This window comes from Oikopleura dioica, chromosome XSR, assembly GCF_907165135.1.
Source record: "Oikopleura dioica chromosome XSR, OKI2018_I68_1.0, whole genome shotgun sequence".
NCBI lineage: Eukaryota > Metazoa > Chordata > Appendicularia > Copelata > Oikopleuridae > Oikopleura > Oikopleura dioica.
This window is the reverse complement of record NC_137294.1, coordinates 41738-66485: the sequence shown is the minus strand read 5'-3', so window position 1 is coordinate 66485 and position 24748 is coordinate 41738. Positions and strand designations below refer to the sequence as shown.

The window sequence follows — 24748 nt, the reverse complement described above, 5'->3', positions numbered from 1 at the left end:
AAGTTTCCGACTTCAGAAAAAAGCAAGTAAATGCTGACCAGAGTGTGCCTTTTTAGAAGTCTCTCTCGAACCATGGCTCTCAGCGCGGCCGAGCTTGAGGCGCGATCCGTCGAAGCCGACAAGATCATTCAAACACTGACGGAAAAGATCGCCGCGATCAAGGCGATGGGCACGCTTCCTGCTAACATTCAGGAGACGATCTTGAAGCAGGAGAACTCCCAGCTCAGGTAGGCTTATCATTAACGCCTTTTGTTAACAATCGTTTCAGAAAACAAGTCGAAGCGTTGAAAACGGAATTGACAACCCTTGAGCTTCGAAATGGAAAGACGCAAGTCGCTCTTCCGAAACCACCGAAGAAAGGAGCGGCCAAGAAAGAAGCCCCGAAGAAGGCCGAACAGCAGGAAAAGCCGAAGAACGAAAACCAGAAAAAGGACAAACCCAAGAAAGAAAAGAAGGAGAAGAAGCCTCAGCCAGCGAAAGCAGCCGAACCGGAAAAGCCAGTCGATGTTTCGAGGCTGTTGATGAAGGTGGGAAAGATCATCGACTGCAAGAAACACCCAGGTATTTGAAAAATGAAATCATTTAGTTTTCGGGAAATTATTCGCGAAGTACCTACTCTGCTTGATGTTACATTTAGTCATCAAAGAGAAATTTTATTTTTCATAATGAATCCTAATTGTGGGGAAAGTTAAGGTTTTCATTTTTTAACAACTTATAGTTTTGGTCTTTGAAGTTGAATGATTGTAAATTAGAAAACTCATAACTTTTTTATTTTCCTTTCTAAAAACAGATAAGCTTATCTCTAATTGAGAGGCTCTAAAGGAGTTCTCTTCAAAATTTAGCCTAAATGATTCTCAAATATCCAAGATGTAGTCCTGCTGCAGGACAATAAATCGCTCAAATGACTCTCTTTTTTTTCAGACGCGGACGCTTTATACCTCGAGCAAATTGAATGCGGAGAGGTATTGGGATCTTAGATTCGTTAGACTCCCTCGTCCCCTAAGGTCACTTGCTTATCTAGATCGAGCTTTGCTCGGTCGCCGCCGTGTATTTCTCTCCATTCGGTAATTCACGCAGTTCGTGAATTAACCTCTATTTTACTCCAGCTCGAAATACAGACGTCAAAGATACTTTACTCGTTTTCTTCACTCGTCCAGATATAGAGAGCAGGCAAACTACGCTAGAAGTGGGAGATTCAGCAGAAGCTAGGATCCCTTCAGTGGTATCAGAGTAGTCCCGTTGGAGAAAAGATAAATTTTTCCGCCATCGACAACCGAAGTTTCGCAACTTGGACGCTGATTGGCCGTCAGCGGAGTCGAGGGGAACCGAATCACCAACCGCCACCGCGCCGCCGGAGAAACTCCACTCAGAGAATTTTCCGCACCACACCAACACCACCCCGAGCGAGCGCCACCGCACGAGCGCCACCACGACCCACGCGCCGAAAGTCGCGCCCACGCAACCACGCACGCACGCCGGGGAAAACCTAAAATACTGAGAAAAACATAATTCTTTCGCCACTTTTCACCAAAAATCGAGAGAAGTTTACGAAGAATCGACCCTTGGACCAGACCTTGAAATTTCGACAATCGCTGGACAGAGAAATCGTCGGGCGTTTGCGCAAAAGGCACCTCAGCTCATCATATTGCGACTTTTAGTCGCAGTATTTTCTGAGGGCCTGAAAGGTAATCCAAGGCCCATAAACCCTTACTGCCGATATATTTCGAGCTATGGCGGCGAACAAATCACTGCTAGAAACCGTCACCGAAATAAGAAGCATAAACGATCGAGTAAACTACCTCGAAGAACAAGTGCGAAATGACGAATCACTAAAGCCAAGCCTAGAGCCCTTGATCACAGAAAGCAGAGTAAAATTAGAACAGCTCAGTACAACGCTTCTTACCTGCGAGCTCGATCAAGGAAAAGACTCTACGAATGCGACAATGAGAGAAGAAGCATGGGTGGCCACTACCTGGTCTCGTCACGTCCAAGACTTGCCGAAGCTGGACGCCGCATGCAACACATCTTTCAACACCTTCTTGGGCAGAGCCGACATTTATCACCGCGCCTACGTCCGCGACAGACCTTCACGTGAACAGCCTTTCATCGCAGCAGTGTACAGCCACTTCGACTTGAACATCGAACGCTCACTTGGAACCGAATTTCTGAATTGTCAAGACTGGAAATCGGCCAAGGCGCTGCTAGAGAAATCATTCGCCGCGAAGAGTCACTACTTACTGAAGCTAAGCGAAGTTTTCGACGTCGAATACGACCATTCGAAGCCGTTTGCACACTACACCGCCAACGTCTTGCAAAAGATGAACGAGGCGAAGCAAGCGACTTTGAACTCTTACCGACAAGAGAAGTCAGCCGACGCCGGGGTCGATGAAATATTTGACATATTCTCGACGATGATGCTGTACTTGAATCTTAGGAAAGAAGAACCAGACGTTTTCAACGCAATCCTTCCAAGCCTATCAAAAGTTTACGATATCAACGAACTCTGCCGTCTCGCCCAATCCACAAGACAGAATCGAGTTGACAGCGCGACCGTCTCCCAGCACTTCAACAGAAATAAGAACAAAAAGAAGAAGAATGCTAAGCGCGCCAGCAACGATTCTAAGGATGGGAAAGACGATAAACAACCAGAATCCAAGAAGATAAATACGACTAAGAACGTTGAAGATTTCCAACCATTCGACGTTCACTTTTACACAGTGAAGAAGAAGCGACCAGGAAAGGCTTATTTCGCTTCGGCTACCATCATTACGGGCTCTAAAAGTTTTGACGTATCGATGGAAGTCGACAGCGGAGCCGAGTCCTCCTGTCTGTCCGCTGCTTACGTTCCCGACGAATTTCTCCAGATGCTGAAGCCCTGTCCCTTCAAGGTCACCGGTTTCAGCCCAAATATTCCCGCCGAGCAGCCGATGGGTATCCTTCCCTGCCGCTTATCATTCAATGGTGGCCCTGCATTCTCCCTGAATCTCACCATTATGCCAGGCAGTAAATACCCAAGTCTACTGGGCCGCGATATACTAGAGAATGCGATGACGGACAGCTTCACAGTCGACAATAAGAATCGTACTCTCTCATTTTGCTACAACGAAGCCTTCACACAAACTGAGACTCAAGTGGTGAAGCTGGACGGAGTGAAGCGGACCAAAATCAAGAAATACTTGACTACTAGATCAGCGGTCAAGGATAGCGATCGATCCCGCACTCAACCGCCACCAAAAGTCCCAAAGCTGGACGCACCTAACAAGAACGCAGCCAGGTGCCCCATTCAGCTAGCGAAGCAAAAACTCGGAATTACCCTACCAGCAAACGCCGACCCGGGGCAAAAGAAGGTGGTCGCCGAGCTGTGTTTGGATTTCGACGACAGATTCGGCTGCGACGGTCAAAAAATGGGTGAATTCCCATTCGAGATCGAAATCCCGACTGATGGTACGAGTCGAAACATCAGTCAACACCCTATTCCGCAAGCTTTTCATGGCCAGGTCACTGATCACATCTCCGAACTGCTCGATACGAAAATAATAGAAGAGATCAAGGACCAGAAAGGGTTTAATAGCCCCGTTCTGCCAATCCCTAAGAAATCTGGGGAAATGCGCTTCTGCATCAACTACAAGAACAGCTTGAACAAATGCCTCTCCGACAAATCCGACCCATATCATCTTCCGAGCATGGAGGATACGATCGCGAACATTGGACCGGGCAACAAGTATTTCGCCACAGTTGATTTGCGGAGCGGATATTGGCAGTGCCCTATTAAGAAAAGCGATAGGTATAAGACTTCCTTCCAGTGGGGTGGGAAATCTTACGCCTTCTGCAGATTACCTTTCGGTTATCGATGCTCGGGGAATATATTCTCGCGCGTCGTAAACACGATTCTCGACTCAAGCCCCACCAGGAAGAAGATGCTTTCTTATATCGATGACATAGTATGTTTTGGGAAGTCTTTCAGCTGCTATTACAACACTCTCCGAAACCTATTCATCGCGCTCCGCAAGTTTAACGCTAAACTCAAGGGCGAAAAGTGCTCTTTCCTACAATCAGAAGCTCACTTTTTGGGCCGAATCATCAACGAAGAAGGAATCAAACCGGACCCTGCGCAAGTCTCCGCCCTTCGTCAGATGAAACCCCCACGCTCCCAAAAGGAGTTAGCTTCATTAATCGGGTCATTGAATTGGATCCGAGGTTTTCTAGAAACAAAAATGGGCGAAGCTATTTCATCCGGTTGCTTCTCGAGCAGAATGAAACCCATAAACGATGTTCGAAATTCGGCGAACGAAACAAATTGTTTCAAGTGGACCAAAGAAGCGGATTTGGCGCTCAAGGAAATTCAACGACGACTCTCCGAGACTCCTGTCATAAGCTTTCCTAACTTTGACGAGTCTTTTCACCTCTACACAGACGCGAGCCTGTACGCAGCGGGTGGTGTTCTGCTACAAGAGTATGGCGGGAGAGTGCACCTAGTAAGCGCGATTTCCCACACCTTCAACAAAGCTGAAAGAAAATGGAACACTTCAGAAAAGGAAATGTTTAGCATTGTCTGGTGCTGCGAGCGACTGGAAAAGCTCCTGAAAGGTAGATTCTTTCAGATTCACACAGACCACAGATCTTTGATCTTCCTACACAAAAAGAAGTTCAAGAATTCTAAAATAAGCCGATGGCAAAGCCGATTGGAAGAATTCGATTTTCACATTGTCTACATCAAGGGATCAGAAAATCAATTCGCCGATTTTATGAGCCGCAGACCTGGCGAGGACGACAAATCACTTGGATACGACTCTGAGTTTCCCGTTGGTCGCGAGTACGAAATCGACAAGAATTCACCAGTACGTGTCTTCGTCCCTTTCTGGAACGAAAATCAGTTTCCGGAGAAAATCACTTTATCAGAGGTGAAGATACATAAGGTAAACGTCAAGGCTATCGCGGCGCCAATGGAGATTCCGTTGGTGTCAGCGAATTATAATAACATTCTGGACTATCAAAGGGAGGACTCTGCTCTGAGTGCAATCATCACTTTTCTGGAATCTGGTAAGGAGCCACTGGACATAAAATCGCTGGTGAAGGACTCCGACCACCGACAATCGTCTCTACTCAAGATGGAAAAAGCTCTGTTCCTGGATAACACTACCGGGTGCTTGATGTGTCAATTCAAATCTGGCGCGCGGGCGGTGGTACCGGAAGCGGTAAAAAGTCACTTTCTCTTTCTAGCTCACGACTTGTCCGGTCATCTGGGCGAGCCGCGGACTTTAGAGCGATTAGAGGACGTTTGGTGGCCTTCATTTCAAGACGATGTTTCTAACTACGTCCACAGCTGCGTCCCTTGCCTACGCAGAAAAGGATCTGCTGGAACTCGTACCAAACCGCCACTTGGAACCCTTCGTCGTGGAAAAACAGCTGGCGAATCGATTCAGATCGATTTCGCTTGTATGCCTCCCGCTGGCGGATTCAAGTATTATTTGGTGGTGGCGGACACTTTCTCTCGCTACACTTGGTGCATTCCGACGCGGTCCGACACTGCTATCTGCGCTGCAAAAGCGCTCATCTACAAGGTCTTCCTTCCCATGGATTTCTTGCCGAAACATCTACACAGTGACAGAGGTACCCACTTCTGCGCAAGCGTGATTGACGAAATGTGTAAGCTTAACCAGATAAAACATACAATAAGTACCGCATTTCACCCTCAATCAAACGCTTTCGCAGAAAGAGCGAATCGGACTATCAAAAACAGTCTATTCTGCATGGTCAACTCATCTTCCGGTCGAAAAACTTGGGCCGACTGCGTTCCCCACGTGATGCGCGCGCTCAATAGTGTGAAAAACAAAAGCACGAAAATTTCACCGCGAGAAGTTTGGTTTGGCCGAAAAAGTACTTTCACCCACTCTACTGGCGCAGAAATGACAGCGGAAACACCTCAGGTGTTTGGTCTCAATGTGGGAGCTTTAGCGAAATCGGCGGAAGCCATTGTGAAAACTGCGATGGAAGCTGCTGACCGAGCCATGGAGCACAGGCTGAAAAACGAGCCTAAGCCGAGACCAATCCCCGCTGGCGCTGTCGTGTACATTAAGCGAGAAAACCTGACCGACGCTAAAAGCAAGAAGGAACGCTGGGTAGGTCCCCTGAAAGCCGTTTCGAGCAACGACTGGGTCGTCATGGTCGAAGATAAAAAAGGACAACGTGATTTCATCCATCGAGAACACGTGGTTCACGCCGCAGAACGAAATCACGACTTACGCTGGATTGATTACTACGAGGCCGAGTACGTATTCCCACATTTAACCGAAATCGTTAAGTCGAAAGTCCCACAAAAATCGCCTGTTCCTACTTCCAAACCGATGGAAAAGTCCGGGTCGAAGTCGCATGGGGGGAGGAAATCTTCTCAGGTCGCGTCGACTCCGATGGTTGCTATGGAAAAACCGCCAAGATCATCTCTATCACCTATTTTGGAAAGTAGACGCCGATTGGACATGGAAAATCTGGGAGATACAACCGCTACATCTATTTTGGACTCGTCGGTAGCTCCAGCCGAGCCGTCAGATCGCTGGTACTCTGGTGGTACTCTTTATGAAACTGCCGAGGACATGTCAGCTGATGCTACAGTGATTTCGGAGGTTGCTGCGCCCGACAATAGCCATATGTCAGTCGATAAACAATATTCAACAGTAGTTGAGGGCTCAGCAACTGAAAACAGCAAGAAAAGAACCCGTCCAAAGTCTTCACCAGATCGTCAATACTCAGCCGGCGCCGATCCGAATGCGACTTTAACCGAAGTTGGAGCAGCTCATCTCCCGAAACATACAAAACGAGCACACCGTGAAACGAGGCCCGTCGAACCTCTAAACATCGGCACAAACTCGGGTCAGTCATACGACTAAGCGCAAGTACTGCCCCACTCAGGTCCCCTATTCATCGACCGGGGCCTGAAAAGGTACGGAAATTATCACAGTTTACCGTCGCCGACGTATTTTGAGTTCTTCTACATGTGCAGCTACTCCTTCATGTCATCACCGCTCGGACATCACGAAAACTTCGCATCTGATTCAAGCTTTTTCCCAAAAAAGGGTTTTTTAACGCGAATCAGACTGCCTCGACGTTTCGAACCTGCCATGTTACTCATCTTACGCTTATACTCCTGCAAAAATCACACACTTTGGCCTTAGAGGACGTTTCAGTCTCATGGGGGGTATTGGGATCTTAGATTCGTTAGACTCCCTCGTCCCCTAAGGTCACTTGCTTATCTAGATCGAGCTTTGCTCGGTCGCCGCCGTGTATTTCTCTCCATTCGGTAATTCACGCAGTTCGTGAATTAACCTCTATTTTACTCCAGCTCGAAATACAGACGTCAAAGATACTTTACTCGTTTTCTTCACTCGTCCAGATATAGAGAGCAGGCAAACTACGCTAGAAGTGGGAGATTCAGCAGAAGCTAGGATCCCTTCAGAGGATAAACCACGAACCGTCATTTCCGGCCTTGTCAAGCACGTTCCCTTGGAAGAGATGCAGAACAGAATGGTCGTCCTTCTTTGCAACCTCAAGCCGGCGAAGATGAGAGGAATCGTTTCCGAAGCAATGGTCATGTGCGCTTCTACGCCAGAGAAAGTCGAGATCTTGGCCCCGCCAGCTGGAGCAGTTCCGGGCGATCTTGTCAAAGTACCAGGCTTCGAAGGTGAGTGTCTTCAATGATCTCAATTTGAGAAACGTTTGATTCAGGCGAACCCGACGAACTGATCAAGCCAACGAGTAAAAAAGCAGTCTCCGTGTTCGAGCAAGTCGCACCAGGATTAAAGACGAACGACAAATGCCAAGCCACATTTAACGTAACTACAGTTGGGTTTAAACAAGTCCTAAAAAGCTCTTTCAGGATGTCGCCTGGGAAGTTGCCGGAAAGGGCTTTGTCACCTCCGCCAGTTTGACTAATGTTCAAGTCAAATAAGCGATCCAAAGAAAGACCGTCAAATCACTAGGCTGCTACTCAAAATACTAAATAGGGACAATTTGAAATCAATAATGACCATCTCTCTACTTTTAGAATTTCAATGAATCGAATCGTTTTTCGTCGAATCGTTCCTTTCGCTAGTTTATCATCGATCCAGGTAAAAAGAACGATTGGATTCGAGGTGATTTTAAAGCGTTTTAAAGCTCTTCTGGAACGAGAAGGAATCGAGAAATGTGTTGGCGAAAGATAGAAGCTACATAATCGAAGATTCCTTTGGAACGATCGAATATTGGAACTCGTACAAGAAAGTGCGTTTATTTGGGTATTTCGGCTGTCCTTACTGCGCCAAAGTAAGGGCCTATCTTAAATTTCGAGGAATTGATTACGAAGACGTCGAAGTCAGCATTGGCAAGCCAGAACTCAAGGGTGTTATTGAAAACTACTCACAAGGTAATTTGCCTGTTCTTTTTAGCAAATAAGAGTCATTTTTAGTGCCCGTTCTTGCCTTCTACAATGATAACAGTAGCGAGCCCGACGCAGTGCTGAAAGACTCCGGAGCGATCGTATCGACTCTGGAGCAAGTGCTCCGAGGAGTGGCCGAGCCGATGAACGAAATCACCAAATACTACTTCGACGAGAAAGGCAAATTCATCAAGAGCAAGGTGCACACCGATCCCGATGAAAGATGGACAGATCCAGACAGGAAATTCGTTCAAGACGGAATTCTTCACACGGTGGCGCCAAATTTGTACCCCGCTGATTTAAGAGCCATTCAAAATCAGCTCAAATTTCTGGAAAGATCCGACAATTACAGGTTGCTGCAGTGGCGGATGCTTGATGATGATTCTGACTGTTTGTTTAGAGACACGTTGACTGGCAAAGTATGCGCTGTTGCTGGTGGCCTTGGACTGATGTTTATTGCTTGGTTCTGCATCTTCCGCGTTTGGAAAGAGTTTCCAGAGCAGACGCGCGAGCAATACTGCCAAAGCCAAATTGCTAAATTTCTGGAGCGAAAGGGAGAAGAGCGTTTCCTCGGCGGAGAGCGGCCCTCCATCGCGGATATCGAAGCTTTTGCAGTAATCAACTTGACGGAAGGAACGAGCGCTTGGGAGCAGTACGAACAGAGCCCCGAGCTGATGCAGTGGTACTACTCAGTTCAGCACGCGGTCGACACTCATCAGGGCATGCTCTAAGCTCTGGCCTCAATGAATCACTTTTAGACTTGAAAAACTGTCCAAACTCCATTCTTCAAAAAGATAACTAACCAAGTAATCAAGACCCAAGCTTGTAAAATTACTAGATGTTTTGAATGCGTTGATGGTTGATTTTTACAAGCTTTGAAGCTGTTATCATCTATGTCTTCATTTCAGAATGTCGAGCAAGGTTGCTAAAATCGTTGAAGAAAACAAGAAAAGCAGACACTACAGTCTTTCTCTCAGCGACAAGAGCATCACCCAACTGACGCAGATTTCTTCCGACTTCAGCCAACTGCAGCACCTCTCCGAGCTCATTCTCGCGCACAACGGCCTCAAACAGCTCACTGCTTCGATCACAAACTTGAAGAATCTCAAACTCCTCAACTGTTTCAACAATGAGCTCGTCGAGCTTCCCGGAAACTTGTCGGAGGTGAATTCAAAAGCGCGATTCTTTTCTAGAAGCCCTTGTTTTAGCTGCAAGAGCTGAGTAATCTCAATTTGGGAATGAACAAGCTCCAGCGCCTGCCGAACAGCTTCCACAAACTCGCCAAGCTCGAAATACTCGACCTGACGTACAACAACTTCAACGAAACAGTTTGCGAGCAGTTTTGCGAGCCCCTCTCCAAGGTAACTCTCAGCCAGTCGCGTTTTCCCTATTTTCGTAGTCGCTGCGCGCGTTGTACGTTTCCGACAACGACTTCCACCATCTTCCTTCAAAAGTGGCCCAATTAAAGAGGCTTCAAATACTTTGCGCTAGAGATAACGAGATAACGCTCATTCCGCCGGAAATTTCACTGATGGACAATTTGACAGAGCTTCATTTACAGGTGCTTGATTACTTCGTTTAGAATCGAATTTCATTTTGATCTTGCAGGGCAATTTGCTGAGTCTACTTCCGCCGCAGCTTCCAATGCTCGTCGGGAAGAAGCTCAAAATCCTGAGACTGGAGAGGAACTACTTCGTCCGACCGATCGAAGAAAACAGGAAAAAGGCCAACAAGCGCTGATGGACTATCTCCGCTCCGACCGTAAGACAGCTCTTCTTGATAGGCCTCCCTTTGAGCGCAATTCAGAGTACTGCATCTTCTACAACCGCGAAGGAGGCGACCAGAACGCGGAGCCTTCTTCCGAGCGCCGCAAAGAGCGGGAGAAGAAGCGGCAAGTCACCCGCCCAGTCCAGGCTTGATCTGATTCTGTACCTTTTTGCATGTTCTGTCTGGCAGCACTTCCAATATCCACCACCGCTACTTTCATCGTCATCAAAAACCCCCTTCAGTGCACTGACCTCTCTCTTCTACGCTTGATCATTCTAACTGGCCAATGTAAGGAACTCCCGTTGAAACTGGCCCACTTTTGAAGAGTTGCTGGGGAGTTCCTTAATTGGCAAATGGTTCCTTTTCTTCTAACAAATTCGGTTTCTTCAAAATATTTTTACTTTTATTCGTATTTTCAGATTTGGCGATTGAAATGAGCCATCCCTTTTGTTTTTGCGAATATTGAGAATGATTCCTGAAGCAGGAATTCAACGAGGAATTTACTGGTCTCCTGACTTGTTGTCGACCAAGTTGTCAAGCATCTCAAAGAAGAGAAAGGGTACGAGACATTAGCAAGGAACCAACAACCTCGACAAGCCGCCTTGCAAGGCAAGACGAAACCATCACTGCCTATTTTCTGAGACAAGAACTACTGAACCAAGACGACAAATAGTCTTGTACGTTCTTTGAATTCATTGTTGAAAATAAAGCGCATCCATTTTTGTTTTTAAAAGATTGATTTTTCATTTTCAACTGTCTATTTGATGCAGATGCACGCAATCTGATTTTTGGCATAAAGCGATTGAAGCTTTCTTCGACTTTTTTCGTCGATATTTTTTATAGAGATTTTATTTCAATGGTAATTGATAGAATGGAATCGGGAGCTTTGCAGGAGCTTTTACATTGCCTGCATATTAAACACCCCGACAGGACCAAAGCGATTGAAACGACAAAATCAGGTACAAATCTGACCAGCAGGAATTCAAACAATTCGTCAATTTAAGTGTTCGTCGCTTCGAAACAATGCTCGACAACTCTTCTGAAGGAAGATCTAGCGAGGCGCATTCCGCAAAGAAACTACGCCGTCTTCGAAAATATGTGGAGTCGTGTGCAGCCGAAACTGACTCGGCACGCGGCCGTCCTTGAGTTCCTGAAAGACATGGCCAGCGCGAAGGAAGACGAAGACTCAGCCTTCCGTTCTGTCATGTCGATGGACAAGTCAGCGTTTAGCCGAAATGAGCGGAACAAAGAGAACCTCTCGCAAAACAGTGTAACGGTTACTTCTATCTCGTCGAGTAGATCGCGGCCGATCTATCAATCGACGCCAAGAGATACAACGCAGGCTTCGTTGTTGACTTCAAAAAGAAATACTCTATCAAGGTCACTTTTCTCTGCACAAAGAATGCTTCCAACTTGTTTTCAGTACACCTGCGAAAGCAACATGCTCTGGCGACTACTTGAACGTCTCTCAAGCGGATCTCATTCGAGACACTCTTTTTGCGATGGAAGACATCCCCGGCACTTTCATTTGCTACGACGACAACGTCAATTCACTTTACAGATACCGACTCAAGGAGAAGTACAGAGTAGACAGTCGCGATCGATCAGATGTGGAGTCGCTGGGCGCGTTGGGATTTTACGTTCGCGAAATCAGCGCCTTTATCGCGCAGCACGAGAAGCAGGAAGGCTTTGGGATGATTGGAAGCGCGCTGGTGCGCAGCTTGTCAGCGGAATTGGACGAGTATCGCTACGCCCTTTCGAATTTCAGAATCCTGCCGGAGCTCACTTTGATCTATCTAAAGAGCGCCACGGAGAAATGGAGAACTAGACTAGAGAATTTATACCTATTGGTGAGTTACTTACTCAAAAACACTCTTCCATGTCTTTTGCTTTAGGTCTTCAATGTGCAAAACAAGCGCGGGGGTGAGATATTGTCCGTGCTGCACGCCCTGGTCGCCCATGGACACCCGATGATCCGGCAAATGTTCACAAACGTCTTCGAAGCCTGTTCAAAACCATACATGGTGCAGCTCAACATGTGGATGTACAACGGCGTCCTGCACGACCCTTACAACGAGTTTCTCATTGCAGCTGATCTCCAGCAGCCGATCGAGTATTTCTGGACTTTCCGATATCACCTCGAGGAGAAGTTCCTTCCGTCTTTCATCACGAAAACTCAAGCCGAAAAAATACTTTTGATCGGGAAGTCGATTAATTTTCTGGTAAGGTCACTTTTCTCTGATCACTTCTTATGCAGCGTATTTTAGAGAGAGGTATGCAAACAGTCAGAGTTCCAGCCATTCCAAGAGAAAGCTTCTGATCCAAATCTGAACATTGTTGAGCAAATTGAAGGCAAGATAAAAAGTGAGTCTTTCGCTTTTATAAGACATCAAAAGGACTATTGAATTTAGATACATACGAGTCCACTTCTATTCGTCTATTGTCGGTTTTGAACGAAGTCTACAACTTACCGCTTCACTTCCAAGCGATGCGAAACTACATGCTCCTAGGCCAGGGCGACTTTGTTCTACACTTGCTCGAGAGTTTGCAGCAAGAGCTTGGAAAACCAGCAGACGAGCTCTTCCGGCGCAACCTCGCCGAACACGTCGAGACAGCTATCAGCTTGACGAACGCGCAGTACGATCATCCGGACGTGTTGAAGGCGATCGACGTTCGACTCCACGGAATGAACCCCGGAGACGTCGGATGGGACATCTTCTCGCTCAACTACAACGTCGAGGGGCCGCTAAAGACGATATTCCCGACAGAAGTGATGAAAAAATACATCAGGTAGGATCCGACAAAAGAAAAAACTCACATCGAATCGATTTTAAGAGTTTTCAATTTCATTCTCCGATCGAAGCGAATGGAATTCAATCTTAACCAAAACTGGGGCATGATGATGTCGCTGAAGCAACACTCGCGGGAAATAAGCGAAGGTACAAAAGAAATAGAATTACTGTAACTAATGAGCTGTCTAGTGAGAGAAGTGTTCTTCATCAGCAACATTCTGCAATTCGAAATGATCCACTTCATCGGCCAGCTGCAGTACTACATTCACTTCGAAATCATCGAAACATCCTGGGGAGTCTTCGCCGAAAAGGTGAGTCCTTCTTGATTGCACCAAACCAGCTCATTTTCAGGTCGAGAAAGCAAAGGACCTGGACGAAGTGATCATCGCGCACAATGCCTTCCTCAACGAGCTGGAACAGGGCTGTCTGCTCGCGGACTCTCTCTGGGACAAGATAAAATCACTCAGGTGCGTCGAGGAGAAGCCAATTCGAGATTTTAATTGCTTTGAAGGTCGATTTTCGACCAGATTGTGCGCTTCGAAAACATCCAGAAGAAAATCTTCGAGGCCGTCCAGCAAGAGTCAGAATTGCGAACAGCTTTTGCCTCCATTGCCAAATCAAGTGCCTTTTCCGAGGATGATGAGCTGCTAGAGAAGGAACGCAGAAACACCTTCAAGAACGAAATGTTCAAACACAAGGTAATTAAGAGATTCAATTCAAAATGTAACGATTTTGCAGTGTTCGGTGACCACCTGCCGGACGACTTACCAGAAGATGGTCGGTGACTTCCTCGAGTCGCTCAAGGACGACAAAGTCCAGATCCTGAGCTGTCTGGCCTGGCGACTCGACTACAACAGTTTCTACGAGAACTCGCAAGTCTGATCGTTTTTTCAGTTCCATCACGTTCACTCTCTTTTCTTATTATATCTACTGTATTACTACTGCATACATTCTCACGTGCATCACTACTGCCATTTTTCAAAATAAATATTCAGAGATATTTTTTCATTTCCCGCCTAATTCATCTTTCTTTTTAGTTAATGTAGCACTGATACTGTAACTATGAGCTCGACAGTTTCCTTGTTCGAGTTGGCAATCGAAGCGGCGGTTAAAATCCCTGTAAGGAGCAAAATAGCGTCTGTAAATTGTGAGATAAAAGTTCAGTTCAACGAAGTGGACGAGTTCTTCCTCTCGCGCGGCCAGCTCGTACCAGAGGACGATTTAGTGATAAAATGCGCCAACGCGACACTGCCAGATCTAGCCGTCATCGAAGCCATCGAGTTCGACGCTAGAAAAGACGAAATAACGGACTGCGAGTGCGCCCAGTTCAAGAATGTAAACCAGAGCGGCTTTATGATCTTCGCCACTTGGAGGTACACTCATCCGAGTTCTGGAGCTCTTTACTAGCGACTGCTTTAGCTGCCGAGTCCACGGAAGCGGCACCGTCAGCGTCAAGTGGTCCCAGCGGCGCGTGACGAGTTTCTCCTGCCACTGCACTCCCAGCCAGTCTTTCCTCTTCATGTGCCCACACGCGGCGATGCTGCTCAAAAGAAGAATACAGAAGTGCCCCTACAGTGTCGACAAGTAAAGTAACACTCGAAAAGCTGGAAGTTTAATCTAGTTTTTTAGTCAATTAGCGCCCCTGACGAATATTTTGATGAACCTCTCAGTTTCGCAGCTGCAGGAAACGCTGCTGGAAGTGACGCAGTGGGAAATCTCTGGAAAGGACATTTTCGACCTCAATTTCGATATTGACGATCCGATCGAGGTAGAAGCGGCTATTTTTGAGCGCCCTTCAATAAGACCGTTTCAGTGTATTCCAGACGTAACGATGGACAACGAGTCGGGAATGCACGAGCACTGGATGTTCTTGAACAAAGAAGTCAACTTTTCCAGCGAAAAACAAATCGGCCAAACCTCAAAGGCGATTTTGAAACTAGCGCGGCTGTCTTCTTCCTTTCCCGAAGTCGTGTATTTGTTCAAAGACATCGTCGATTTCTGGTGAGTCTAATCGAATCAATTGGAAGGACTCTTAACGCTTCTGGCTAGTGACACGGCAAACGATGAAATGATGAAGGTGTCGCATAGTCTGTACGCGGCGCTGCTCGCTCACGAGCCCCTCCACTCTTTGGTGGAGCAATTCGAGCGCCTCTTTCCCGAACTGCGCCTTTCCGGCTTCCGAGAGAAGCTCGAGCCCAGATGCGCGTCACTCTTCGCAGCGGAGAGCCTTTCGCTGACGATGATCGAAGTTGTCGACTCGCTGCTGTCTGCCGCCTTTCCCAGCGTGGAACTGTTCTTTTCCTTCCTCATTCCAGCCCTGGTCGTCATCTACAAGCGGGAGAGCGAGAAGCCCAGCTCGTGGCAGCTCTTAAACTACATGCAGCCCTCCATTCTTCACCTCGACGCCCGAGAACTTTCAAGAGTCAAAAACTGCCTTTCCGTTGCCTTCCCTTGATCTACTCTTTGTGTTTCTATTTATCTTCATTCAGCGTGTTCCGTTTTATTCCATTTCCAATTACCTGCGTCCCAGTTACCTCCTCCCAAAACTCGTTTTTCTTCAGATGGCGGATGCTATTCGCGAGCTCACTAAGACTGCTCGTGAGCAGGCAGACACTATTTACGAACGGGCCTTTACTCAATTCGAAAATTATTCTTTTCGCGCTTTTTAAAATTTGCTAAAATTAAATTTTCGTGAAAAAGTGAGGATCCCTCCCCAGCGCGACTTTCTAGCCCAGCAAAACTATGAGACGCATTTGAGTCTGAAAACGTTTGCGCCCAAACTGCGCATCTCGCTAGTCAAGATCTACGAGGAGGACAAGCCCTTTCTAGCGGCGCCAGTTATAGCCAGGCTTTCCGAGTCGCCTTAGAACAGGGACTTTTTACTATTTCGCCGTTGTTGAAATTCGAGCTTTCTTTTCTTTTTGTCTGAAAAGTGGCAAAAGTCTGGAAAGCCTGTTGGCAGGGTGCCTGTTGTACACTGTTCTCGACCTGTTGCAAGATCACTCGAAATTCTCGAAGCCGAAGCGAACGCGGGACAAGCTCCTGGACATGACTGTATTTACCGCTTTCGGCTTCTTCCTCGCCAAAACACTTCCCTTCACATTCGACATTTTCAAAATCAAGCCCAAAATTTAACTCGAAAATAAACTGCAAATGATTCAAAATTTCGAACTGAATAAAGACGAGCGCTCTTTATCCAAGATCTTTGTACGCAAATTTTAGAAATGAAAGCAGGGCATGATAAATAATAAAAAAGGAGAATTGTTGTAAAATGATAGACGGAACAGAGCAAGGGCATTGTGCAGCCTGTTTCGGCAAAAACATCCTTCTGCGGCGTTTCTTTCAAAGACGGAAGTTCACTTCTTGAGCATGAGCGCAGACTTTTTCAGGAAAAGAGAAAATCAACCAGATCTACGCAGAACCCTTTTCAAGCAAGCATTTCAAATTTCTTAAAAAAGTCGCCTCGCCGAGCGGCGGAAAAAGTTGACGTCAGCCGCTCTTGACAAACGCATGCTTCTGGTCAAACGGACTGGGCGAGAACTGAGCCAAGACATCTCCGTCATCGACCGTCAAAGGAACAGTTTTGGCTGTAAGGTCGTTGGGTGATAGCGAAATAATGAACTGAGGAAAGAGTAATGCGCCTGTCGGAAATCGACGTTCAAAAAGTAGACGTTCTTAGGTCAAACATTTTTTCTCTTCCTTGATTTCAAACCTATTTCCAGGGAAATCAAGAAGATCAAGCGAACTACTAACAGAGCTCTCATAATTTCAGGCGCTTAGACTCTCTTATGACTACCGAAAAGAACTCCTGTTCGAAAATGAGTTTTTGCCATTTTTAAAGGTTGGAAATTATTCGAGCTCTGATTTAGCGACAAAGAAAAGCCCAAGAAAAAGCCATCGGCTGCGATCAATTCAGCTTCGATTGAAGACAAGTTGGCGACTAGTTTAAAACTGCTGCTCCAAAATACAGATAAATAAACTCTTCTTTTTGTAATTATTCATTCTTCTGTTTACGAAAGCACGGAGAAGATTTGCCACTCAATCGTAACTTTTGAAAGTTCGCTTAAAATTTTTCTCCCGAAAAATAACCTGGCAGTTCATTCTTTATAAAAAAAAGGTATTCTTACTTTCTAAAGCTCTTTGAAAATCAAAAAAGAGCACGGGCTGTCCAAAAGGTTAACCGAGGTTCGCTGCGCTGCCAGATTAACTCCTGCTCGATTGGGGACCTAAAAGACCTCTCTAAAACGTAATCTCTTTAATTTCGAATAGATAACTTTTGTTTGGGCGGAGCCAACTATTTTCGCAAAAACAGGCAAATGGAAAATCGATTAAAGCACCTTTTATTTTTTCAAAAACACGTTTTTCTTTAAAAGTTTGAAAAATGACCTTTGTCACTTTTCCACAAGGAAAGACGGGTTAATTCAAAGGTTTTATTGAAAGACTGAAAATAGTTTCAGAAACGTAGTATCATCCTTCTTTCCTGCAAAAACGATCGATCAAAGAAAAGAGTCATCCATTTCGAAAGAAAAATCTTTGAAGGCCGCAACGACATTTTTGGAATGTAAGACATGAAGACACGTCCTTTCCAAACTCTTCTAGAGTTGAACATCAGCCTTTGTTTTAACGAGCTTGGATGTAACATCTTGTCCGAACTTATAAACCTTAAATTCAGCCTGCAATAATATTTCAATTTTCTTAAAAAAATGTTGTGGCGCGTTGGCTAATCGTAATCGCATGTTTTTACGCGCGCTTACGTGAGACGTCAGACGCACCAACATTTAATTTTCATTCCTGCGTTTAGTTTTTGTTTCTTTCGGAAAAGAGGTTTGAGAGGTTTATTCAATTTCAATTTTCAAGATTGGTTTCTGCATTTCGGACAGACAGACAAGCAAACATTCAAAATTCGGATAAATAAATAATCTATAAATACAGTTCAAGGAGAGAATACGGGAGTTCCTTCTTTACGACTTGAAGCGGTGGACTTTCTGGTCGTTGATTCCAGAGTGCAGCGGCGCGGGTCGCCGCTTATGATTTTTTGACACTTGTGAGACTGGCTGGGAGGAGGCGAGCACGGGGCTTTCGGAGGTGGTGCGCTCGCGCTTCTTCTGCTTCCGCCAGTAAAAGACCACGCAGCTCAGGCAGCCCATCAGCAGCACGGCCAAGGTAGCGCTGACGAGGAGGAGCCAGGGCTGGCTGAGCAAAGCCGGCGAGTTGGAGGAAGAGGGAGCGGCGGGCGTCCGAGCGAGGAGGACTGGAGACTGGTCGAAGGGCGGCCGAGCGATGCTGTTCAACCGCACGGGGGGCAGGGGCCGCTCCATGTTTTGCCGCAGCTTATACAAATTCGCAGCTGAGTCGATCTCCGACACATGGAGCTGCCCGTGCGCCAGGCGAGCTTCCACGGACTCGAAGCTGATCTCAAAAACCGTCGGCTAGAATCACATTTAGAAATTGAGCCGGTCAAAAGGGCGGATTTCGAAGCTCAGAATTAGCTGGCCTCTGGCTTACCTCCTGCGACTTGGACTTGAAAACGAGGTCTATTTGGTGCTCGTCCGAGTAGATTTCGAAGTATTGCCGATCGGAGCCGCAAATTGGCGCCTTGTGGTAGCCGCCTTCCAGTTTAGACGCGTCCCGAAAGAAGAAAAACCCATTCACGTTCTCGCGACAGTCGACGCTCATTTCCTCGAATTTGAATCTGAACAGTTTTTTTCTTAAAAAATATTCGAATGAAAAATCTCATTTTTATAATTTCAAAATTCAGAAAGCTTGATTTTTTTGTTTTCTAAAATTGCAATTTTTTCTCGCTAAACTCGATGAAAATTGACAAGCTCTGAATTCAACGCCGATAATTAATATTTTCAAAAACCGCCAATTTCTGTACCTGATAACGTGTCCCGGCGTGGTGGTGATTTTCCACTTGCAAAAGTCATTTCCCCAAGTCGGCTCGCTGCGGATGGAGCTCTTCTCGCCCGGATGGATAAACTCTCGGTCTTCTTTGCAAGTCAGGCCTTTTCTAGGCGGCATGGTTTTTGGCGAATGAAAGTAAATGCGCCGCCGCGAGTGCTAATAATAAAAAGAATGGTTATGTAAGGCGGAGGCGGCGCAAGGAAGGGCGACACCACCAGACGCCGACCGCGCAAGGCCCGACCTTGTACAGCGCTTGTTCGCTGTTGAGCACACAAACTAGAACACGAAAATCAAAGCGAGGAAGAAAACCTATTTGCTGCAGAAAGCGTCTTTTTGGACGTCTTCTGGCTTTTTCTTGAAGAAAAAAAAGAGCGTTTTCTTCAACTTTGGAGTTCGAAAATCCACGAATTTCCAAGTACAGTGCCTTTTAGTTCAGTCATCAATAAAAAATGAAGACGCTAGAAAACGAACAATCAGCTGCTTTATGAAAAAATCGATTTGGAGAGTCGACTTTCAAAATTAAGTGAGTGTCAGCGCTGTCGTCCAAATCGACTTCATATTCTAATTAATGGCCATTTAATTGACCGAAAATGGAGAATCCGGATTTTGGACAATCTTTGGAAGCCAAAATTGCTGGTTTTCAATCAAAAGGAGTGGCCTTTTAGAAGCGCCAAAAAAAGAGAAGGCCACGCGCTGGCGAGTCGGAGCGCCACTGGTCACGTGTTGGAGCGCGCTTTCTAGAAACGTATGCAAGCTTTGACGTGGCTGCATCATGTGACCTAGTACTTCTTTGATGCAAAACAAAACTTGGGCCGCAGTCAGCGACTTTGTTTGGAAATAAAGAAACTCGAAAGCTGACTAAAAGTGGCGGCTTACTAAATAACCAAATTATTTATTAACAATTATTTATTTTCAGTTTTTTGCTGATTTTATTCAATCAACTTCGTGAAAAAAAAAGAAACGACAATTTCAAATTCGGCAAAAAGATGAAACGCAAAGATGGAAAAATCAGTTTCGCTTGATTTAGATCTCCGATTTTAATGAAAAAAAAAACGTATTTGAAGATTCAGCCAGCATTCAAAGTCAGAATCGAGAAAGAAAGAGAGAATGCAGTGTTTCCTTTCGCTGCTCGTGGCTGCTGTATTTTCGGCGAGTACTCCCACTTTGCAATTCGAAGCTGCTCATCCTTGCAACGCCCAGCCTTGTCGCAACGCTTGCCAGGTAGTTTTCCAGCTTATTTCCGAAATTTTACAAAGAAAAATTCATTTTACGTTTTTTGGCGAGTAGACATCGAAAAACGCACATTTTTTCAAACTAACTTTGTGAGATTTTAAACTTTTATCTTTTCTTGAAATTTTTGAATTTTTAACAGCCGAAATTCTAAAATTTCAAAAATGTAATCTCATTTTTTCATCGAAATCCTTCACTTTCTGCATAAAAGCGACAAGAAGCTCCTTAAAATCGAAAAGAACTGGCCATTCTGAAGAGTTTTTCAAAAGTAGTTATCGTTTTATTTTGACAAGAAGTGTCAAAAATATTTTGCGCCGAGTTGTTATCTGAGCGAATTCTAGCGCAGAGCAGTCATCAAGTTGAGTAATGGCCGGGGTGAAATTTATTCGCGCGGACACGTTTGTCATCGTAATTCAGCGGCCACCCGCTTTATCGAATTCGAGTTGCCGAAGTCGACAGCTTTTTCGATCGCCAAAATGAGAAATGATTCTAGTGCTTTCCGGCGAGTCTGAATCCAGCCGACTACGTTTGCCGAACTGCGCCTGGAGGAGCGCCCTTCGTCGGCAAAAACTGCGAATACGCGCTAGGTACAGTTGAAGGCGGAAAGGCGATTGATGGTTTTAAGAGGCGAGCTGCGACAAGTTTGAGATCGAGCTGAAGATTCCGGAGCAAGCAAACATCCACGATGTCGGCACTCAAGGTCGCGGAATGCCAAATACTCGAACACCTGCGCATAGTTTTTACATTTTCGAAAAACACTGACCTTTGGTTTAAAACGAGCAGACAACATTTTTAAAGCAGAAAATAATTCTCAGCAGACATCGTTTCTTTTCTCACGAGAATCATTCTGTACTGTAGTTTATTTTGCTAAAAAATTAATTTAAAAATTTAAAATAATAAGAATCTATTTAAAAATCAATTAATTATGTTAAATTAATTAAATAATAAAATAAGAATTTAATTAAAAAATTATGAATTTTAATTAATAATTAATTAATGACAGTCTTTTTGGCTTTAAAAATTTATAAAAGTCACCATGAAAAATCCGCCAAAATACTCTCCTTGAAAATCTGGTTTCACAATTTTCCAGCTGCATTTTTAAAATTCATGTTTTGCAAAATCTAAGTTGAAATTTCTTCGAATTCGCGACTGATTCAATTTCAAATCCAAACTATTTTGCGCGCACGTTTTTGTTCTCTTCGTTTGCGTTTGTTTTGGAAAGCGGAGTACTGGACACGTACGTTTTGGGTAAACCCGCTCCTCGTTCATTTGCATCCAGGCCAGTTCATCGAAAGCGAAGGCCCTTGATCGGTTTAAAGACAAGTTTATATCGCGAAAAGGCGGCTTCCCGGTCTCGAAGCAGCGGGGCCAGCATGGAGAATTAGTGGTCAGGACAACGTGCCAGAAAGGATATCTCAAAAACAGGCGGCGGGGATCAGCTCCTTCCGAATTATCTCAAAAGAGGCGATGAAAGTACTGATCCCTTCTTTGAGCGAGTTTCTCTGCTCGGACACCTTTTGACTCGGGAGAGCGAGGAGGAGCCCGGGAACCCGCTGGTGAACGTCAACTGCGCCATGGAAACGTTTTCCGTCCAGAACATCGTCCAGGTAATTTTGCTCTTATCTTTACAAAGCTGATAAGCGCCAAATACGCCTTTTAAAACGATTTCTAAACAATCGCTTCAGTCGACTGTTCGCCACCCGACTTCCACCGACTTGTTCTCGCAATGGCAGCCGATCATGAACTTTTACACGACGAGTTTTGGATCGGAGGCGCCTTTCCTTTGTCCAGCGGTGGCGGACGGAAGCGGCTACACCTACGTCGTCGGCTCCAAAATCCACGTTGTCATAACTGGCGCGCTGAATGGAGAAGCACCGCTCGAAGAACACACAGTGAAGATTCAGCACTGCAACATCTGGAACCCGGTGGACGACTCGAAGATCCGGCTGATCGCGTACGGCCAAGCGGACAAGCAGAAAACCTCTGTCGGAGTGGAGCAAAATCCGGGCTTCATCGGAAAGAGCGTCACGTCGTCCGCGCGCGGAGCCGCCTTCTGGTTTCAAGTGTTTAAATTCAAGAACTCCAACCGGCTCAATTTGGAATGCTCAGTCAGATTCAACAGAGCGGGCGAACTCAGACGCAGACGCTCTCCAAACGAACTCGAAGAGATTTCTATTCCGTTCATCATTTCCGAGCAAGGAAAAGTCAAAGCTATTTAATTTTTCCACTAGGAAAAAGTAAAAATTGCAAAACTTAAAAAGTCGGCGAAAAAGACGAGCTGCATTTCGAGTCGTTTCAAATCCCGACAATCACCGTCAACGAAGCAATAACCAACCACATTGTGCACACAGGTAAAATTAACCCATCGCGAGAACGCGGTCCGAAATGCGCCAACCGAGTTTTTCAGAGTGCGAAGGAGTCCTCTGCGCTGCCGAGTTCAGTCGCCACTACGCCTACGTCGGCTACTCTCTGCTGGTCGTTCTGATGCTCACTCTAGGAAGCGGTTTAGAAGCGCTACTGTTTGAATTCTATTTTGCCTCAAACGCGAGTTTCTAAACTGCGCCAGCGACAATCATGTTTTGCCTCAACCGAGGAATCATAACTGCCTATTGCTTCAACAAAAACCAGCTCGCCTGAGCCGCCCTTTCTTTTATTTAATAAAGCTGCTCAAAACATCACTTGTTTCTTTTCTCGCTGCTTCGTGAAGAGGTGTTTCTCGCGGTAGATGCGGCAGAACTGCGCCCGGCGAATTTCGACCCCGGTCGTTTTGATCGCTTCCAAAATCGAGGCGTTTTTCTTGTTGATCTGCTCGATCGAGTTTTTCAATTCCGCGATCGATCTTCGTTCCAGAGGCTTTTGGATCTGCTCAGCCTGCTTCAAAGCTAGGAAATTGATGATTCTTGACGTCACTAGCTTGTTTTGAGTGAAAACTTGTGATATTGAAATTGAGGCCCTTTTTTAACCAGAGGATCACTTAATTCGTCCGTAATCAATCCTCTTGTATATAAAAAGGGCGCTTCTCCAATTTACCCGAGGATTTGAGCTGCGGAGGGAGCGCGAAAGGCAGCGGACATCCATTGCGCCTGGCGACGATCAAATGAAAGACGACGAAAAAGTCGGGCAAAGAAACGCGCTGCTTGGCGTTGTCGATCTGCGCCAGTTCCCACACAATCGCCAGCTCTTCCTGGCGCAGCTTAGAACGCTAATCGGCAGCCTAAACTCTCTCTGAAGCATTTGCGGCGGCTATTACTTGAAATAACTGAACCGCCTTCGCCAGAAATAGTTGCGACTTTTCGCCGCATTCCAGTCGGTACGCCTCGAAGTAGAACTGCGCTTGTTCGTCCTCGATTCTCCAAATATCTAAATTGATTTTCACTTCTAGCACCGGAAAAAGAAACAGTTTTAAAAACCTGTTTTGGCTTTTGATTTCTCTGCCCTGCTTCTCATCAGAAATTAAAAAAGCGAAAGTCGAAAAAGGAAAAAGAAGTTATTGAATTGCTTTTTCGCCAGAAGGAATCGATTTCTCTTTTGCTCCCTCGATTCTTAGAGGCAGAAAAAGGCTCCTCGATTGAATAAATAAATTCCCATGTCAACACCCCAGATTTATTGATTTTTACTTGCAAAGATTTGGGAGACAACGAAGACTCACTCAAAATTTCTCCGCTAAACAGTCTCAAATTATGTTTTACGAATCAATAAATGGACTTTTCTTTGGACGATTCAATCAAAATTTCGATTGGAACGAGTTTCATTGAAAACGAAATTTGTCTTGGGGCATAATGAATTTCTTATCACTCTCAAAATCGGACTCAGTTTTGGCGAGTTGTCCAGTTTGAAATAATGAGCCCTTGAGAAAAAAGCGAAATGTTCAAAAAAGAGAAGGTTTGTAGAAAATCGAGTTAAATTGAGAGTGAAAAGGCTTAAGAATAAAAAGATGCAGAATTTGCACGGAAACCCGCGAGCGCTGTTGAGGGCGAATATCGAGAGGAAGAGAGCCAGGTTCTCAGGAAAGGAGCAAAAAGCATAAAAATGAAGGCATGGAATTAAAATTAGTTTCTCTTGCAAAGTCCGGAGCTACCTGCGCGCGAGTTTCGACCACTGGCTCGACTGGAAACACAATCACCATTTTGAGGAACACATCGAAAAGACCATTCAGGAGAGATTTCAGTTTCAAAAGGAATTCTTCCTTCTCGAAGCCTGCTAGAAATCTGCGAGAGACCATCATCTGCATTCTGGTCGTCGTGTTTGTGGCTTGGAAATTCACCTGGATTTTCAACTACATCGAAGGAAAACTCGCCCTTTTCAAAGAAGTACCTCTTTTTCCAGTTAAAAAAAAATGAATCTCTTCAGTTTATGCCCTGCTACCAGAGCCAGTTCTTCATGCTCGTCGACTTCTTGGCATGTTTTGCAACTAACTCTTTAATTTCTTTTTCATTTCAATTTCAAGCACATTTGCAAAACAGAAGAAAAGACGCCGCTCTTCGCAGTGATCTGGCTGGCGACGCAGCTGTGGCAGCACGACTGGCAGTACAACAAGCGCTCGATTCACTCCTTCGAAGAGCAACTTCTCCACTCACCTTCCAAGCCGCGATACATCTGACTCACTCTTTAGCTCACAATAAAGTTCAGTTCATTTTCATTTTTGCTT

The 24748-nt window shown here is 45.6% G+C and overlaps 8 protein-coding genes across 8 annotated transcripts; 7 read left to right on the top strand and 1 right to left on the bottom strand.

Moving 5' to 3' along the window:
• Window positions 1-24: 24 nt before the first annotated feature.
• Window positions 25-8010, top strand: LOC145707130 (aminoacyl tRNA synthase complex-interacting multifunctional protein 1-like). The gene is made up of 6 exons (XM_081784614.1): window positions 25-227; window positions 269-561; window positions 922-962; window positions 7453-7675; window positions 7720-7826; window positions 7871-8010. The coding sequence occupies exons 1-6, from the start codon at window positions 31-33 to the stop codon at window positions 7940-7942; spliced, it is 933 nt and encodes a 310-aa protein (XP_081640740.1). The 5' UTR covers window positions 25-30; the 3' UTR covers window positions 7943-8010.
• A 2-nt stretch (window positions 8011-8012) lies between these two features.
• Window positions 8013-9230, top strand: LOC145707128 (prostaglandin E synthase 2-like). The gene is made up of 4 exons (XM_081784613.1): window positions 8013-8102; window positions 8149-8395; window positions 8438-8759; window positions 8808-9230. Exons 1-4 carry the CDS (start codon window positions 8046-8048, stop codon window positions 9136-9138), a joined length of 957 nt encoding a protein of 318 aa, XP_081640739.1. The 5' UTR covers window positions 8013-8045; the 3' UTR covers window positions 9139-9230.
• Window positions 9231-9291: 61 nt separating this feature from the next.
• On the top strand, window positions 9292-10899 carry LOC145707131 (uncharacterized). Its single transcript, XM_081784615.1, has 5 exons — window positions 9292-9571; window positions 9616-9768; window positions 9807-9968; window positions 10016-10168; window positions 10214-10899. Exons 1-4 carry the CDS (start codon window positions 9317-9319, stop codon window positions 10145-10147), a joined length of 702 nt encoding a protein of 233 aa, XP_081640741.1. The 5' UTR covers window positions 9292-9316; the 3' UTR covers window positions 10148-10168; window positions 10214-10899.
• Window positions 10900-11012: 113 nt separating this feature from the next.
• On the top strand, window positions 11013-13968 carry LOC145707424 (gamma-tubulin complex component 3 homolog). The gene is made up of 11 exons (XM_081784948.1): window positions 11013-11133; window positions 11179-11554; window positions 11598-12024; window positions 12070-12396; window positions 12442-12538; window positions 12586-12964; window positions 13010-13113; window positions 13156-13277; window positions 13318-13433; window positions 13478-13664; window positions 13705-13968. The coding sequence occupies exons 1-11, from the start codon at window positions 11031-11033 to the stop codon at window positions 13846-13848; spliced, it is 2382 nt and encodes a 793-aa protein (XP_081641074.1). The 5' UTR covers window positions 11013-11030; the 3' UTR covers window positions 13849-13968.
• Window positions 13969-13978: 10 nt separating this feature from the next.
• LOC145707425 (uncharacterized) lies at window positions 13979-16130 on the top strand. The gene is made up of 6 exons (XM_081784949.1): window positions 13979-14085; window positions 14131-14339; window positions 14386-14550; window positions 14596-14734; window positions 14780-14967; window positions 15016-16130. The coding sequence occupies exons 1-6, from the start codon at window positions 14029-14031 to the stop codon at window positions 15419-15421; spliced, it is 1164 nt and encodes a 387-aa protein (XP_081641075.1). The 5' UTR covers window positions 13979-14028; the 3' UTR covers window positions 15422-16130.
• Window positions 16131-17791: 1661 nt separating this feature from the next.
• On the bottom strand, window positions 17792-19032 carry LOC145708338 (uncharacterized). Its single transcript, XM_081785998.1, has 3 exons — window positions 18845-19032; window positions 18472-18658; window positions 17792-18395 (listed from the first exon to the last, which is right to left on the bottom strand). Exons 1-3 carry the CDS (start codon window positions 18985-18987, stop codon window positions 17928-17930), a joined length of 798 nt encoding a protein of 265 aa, XP_081642124.1. The 5' UTR covers window positions 18988-19032; the 3' UTR covers window positions 17792-17927.
• Window positions 19033-19743: 711 nt separating this feature from the next.
• On the top strand, window positions 19744-22840 carry LOC145707883 (uncharacterized). The gene is made up of 7 exons (XM_081785467.1): window positions 19744-20091; window positions 20594-20687; window positions 20726-20800; window positions 21441-21525; window positions 21594-21707; window positions 21786-22451; window positions 22508-22840. The coding sequence occupies exons 5-6, from the start codon at window positions 21675-21677 to the stop codon at window positions 22317-22319; spliced, it is 567 nt and encodes a 188-aa protein (XP_081641593.1). The 5' UTR covers window positions 19744-20091; window positions 20594-20687; window positions 20726-20800; window positions 21441-21525; window positions 21594-21674; the 3' UTR covers window positions 22320-22451; window positions 22508-22840.
• A 1078-nt stretch (window positions 22841-23918) lies between these two features.
• LOC145706535 (uncharacterized) lies at window positions 23919-24739 on the top strand. The gene is made up of 6 exons (XM_081783947.1): window positions 23919-23982; window positions 24026-24107; window positions 24168-24256; window positions 24318-24410; window positions 24451-24498; window positions 24572-24739. Exons 1-6 carry the CDS (start codon window positions 23965-23967, stop codon window positions 24698-24700), a joined length of 459 nt encoding a protein of 152 aa, XP_081640073.1. The 5' UTR covers window positions 23919-23964; the 3' UTR covers window positions 24701-24739.
• The last annotated feature ends 9 nt before the right edge of the window (window positions 24740-24748 follow it).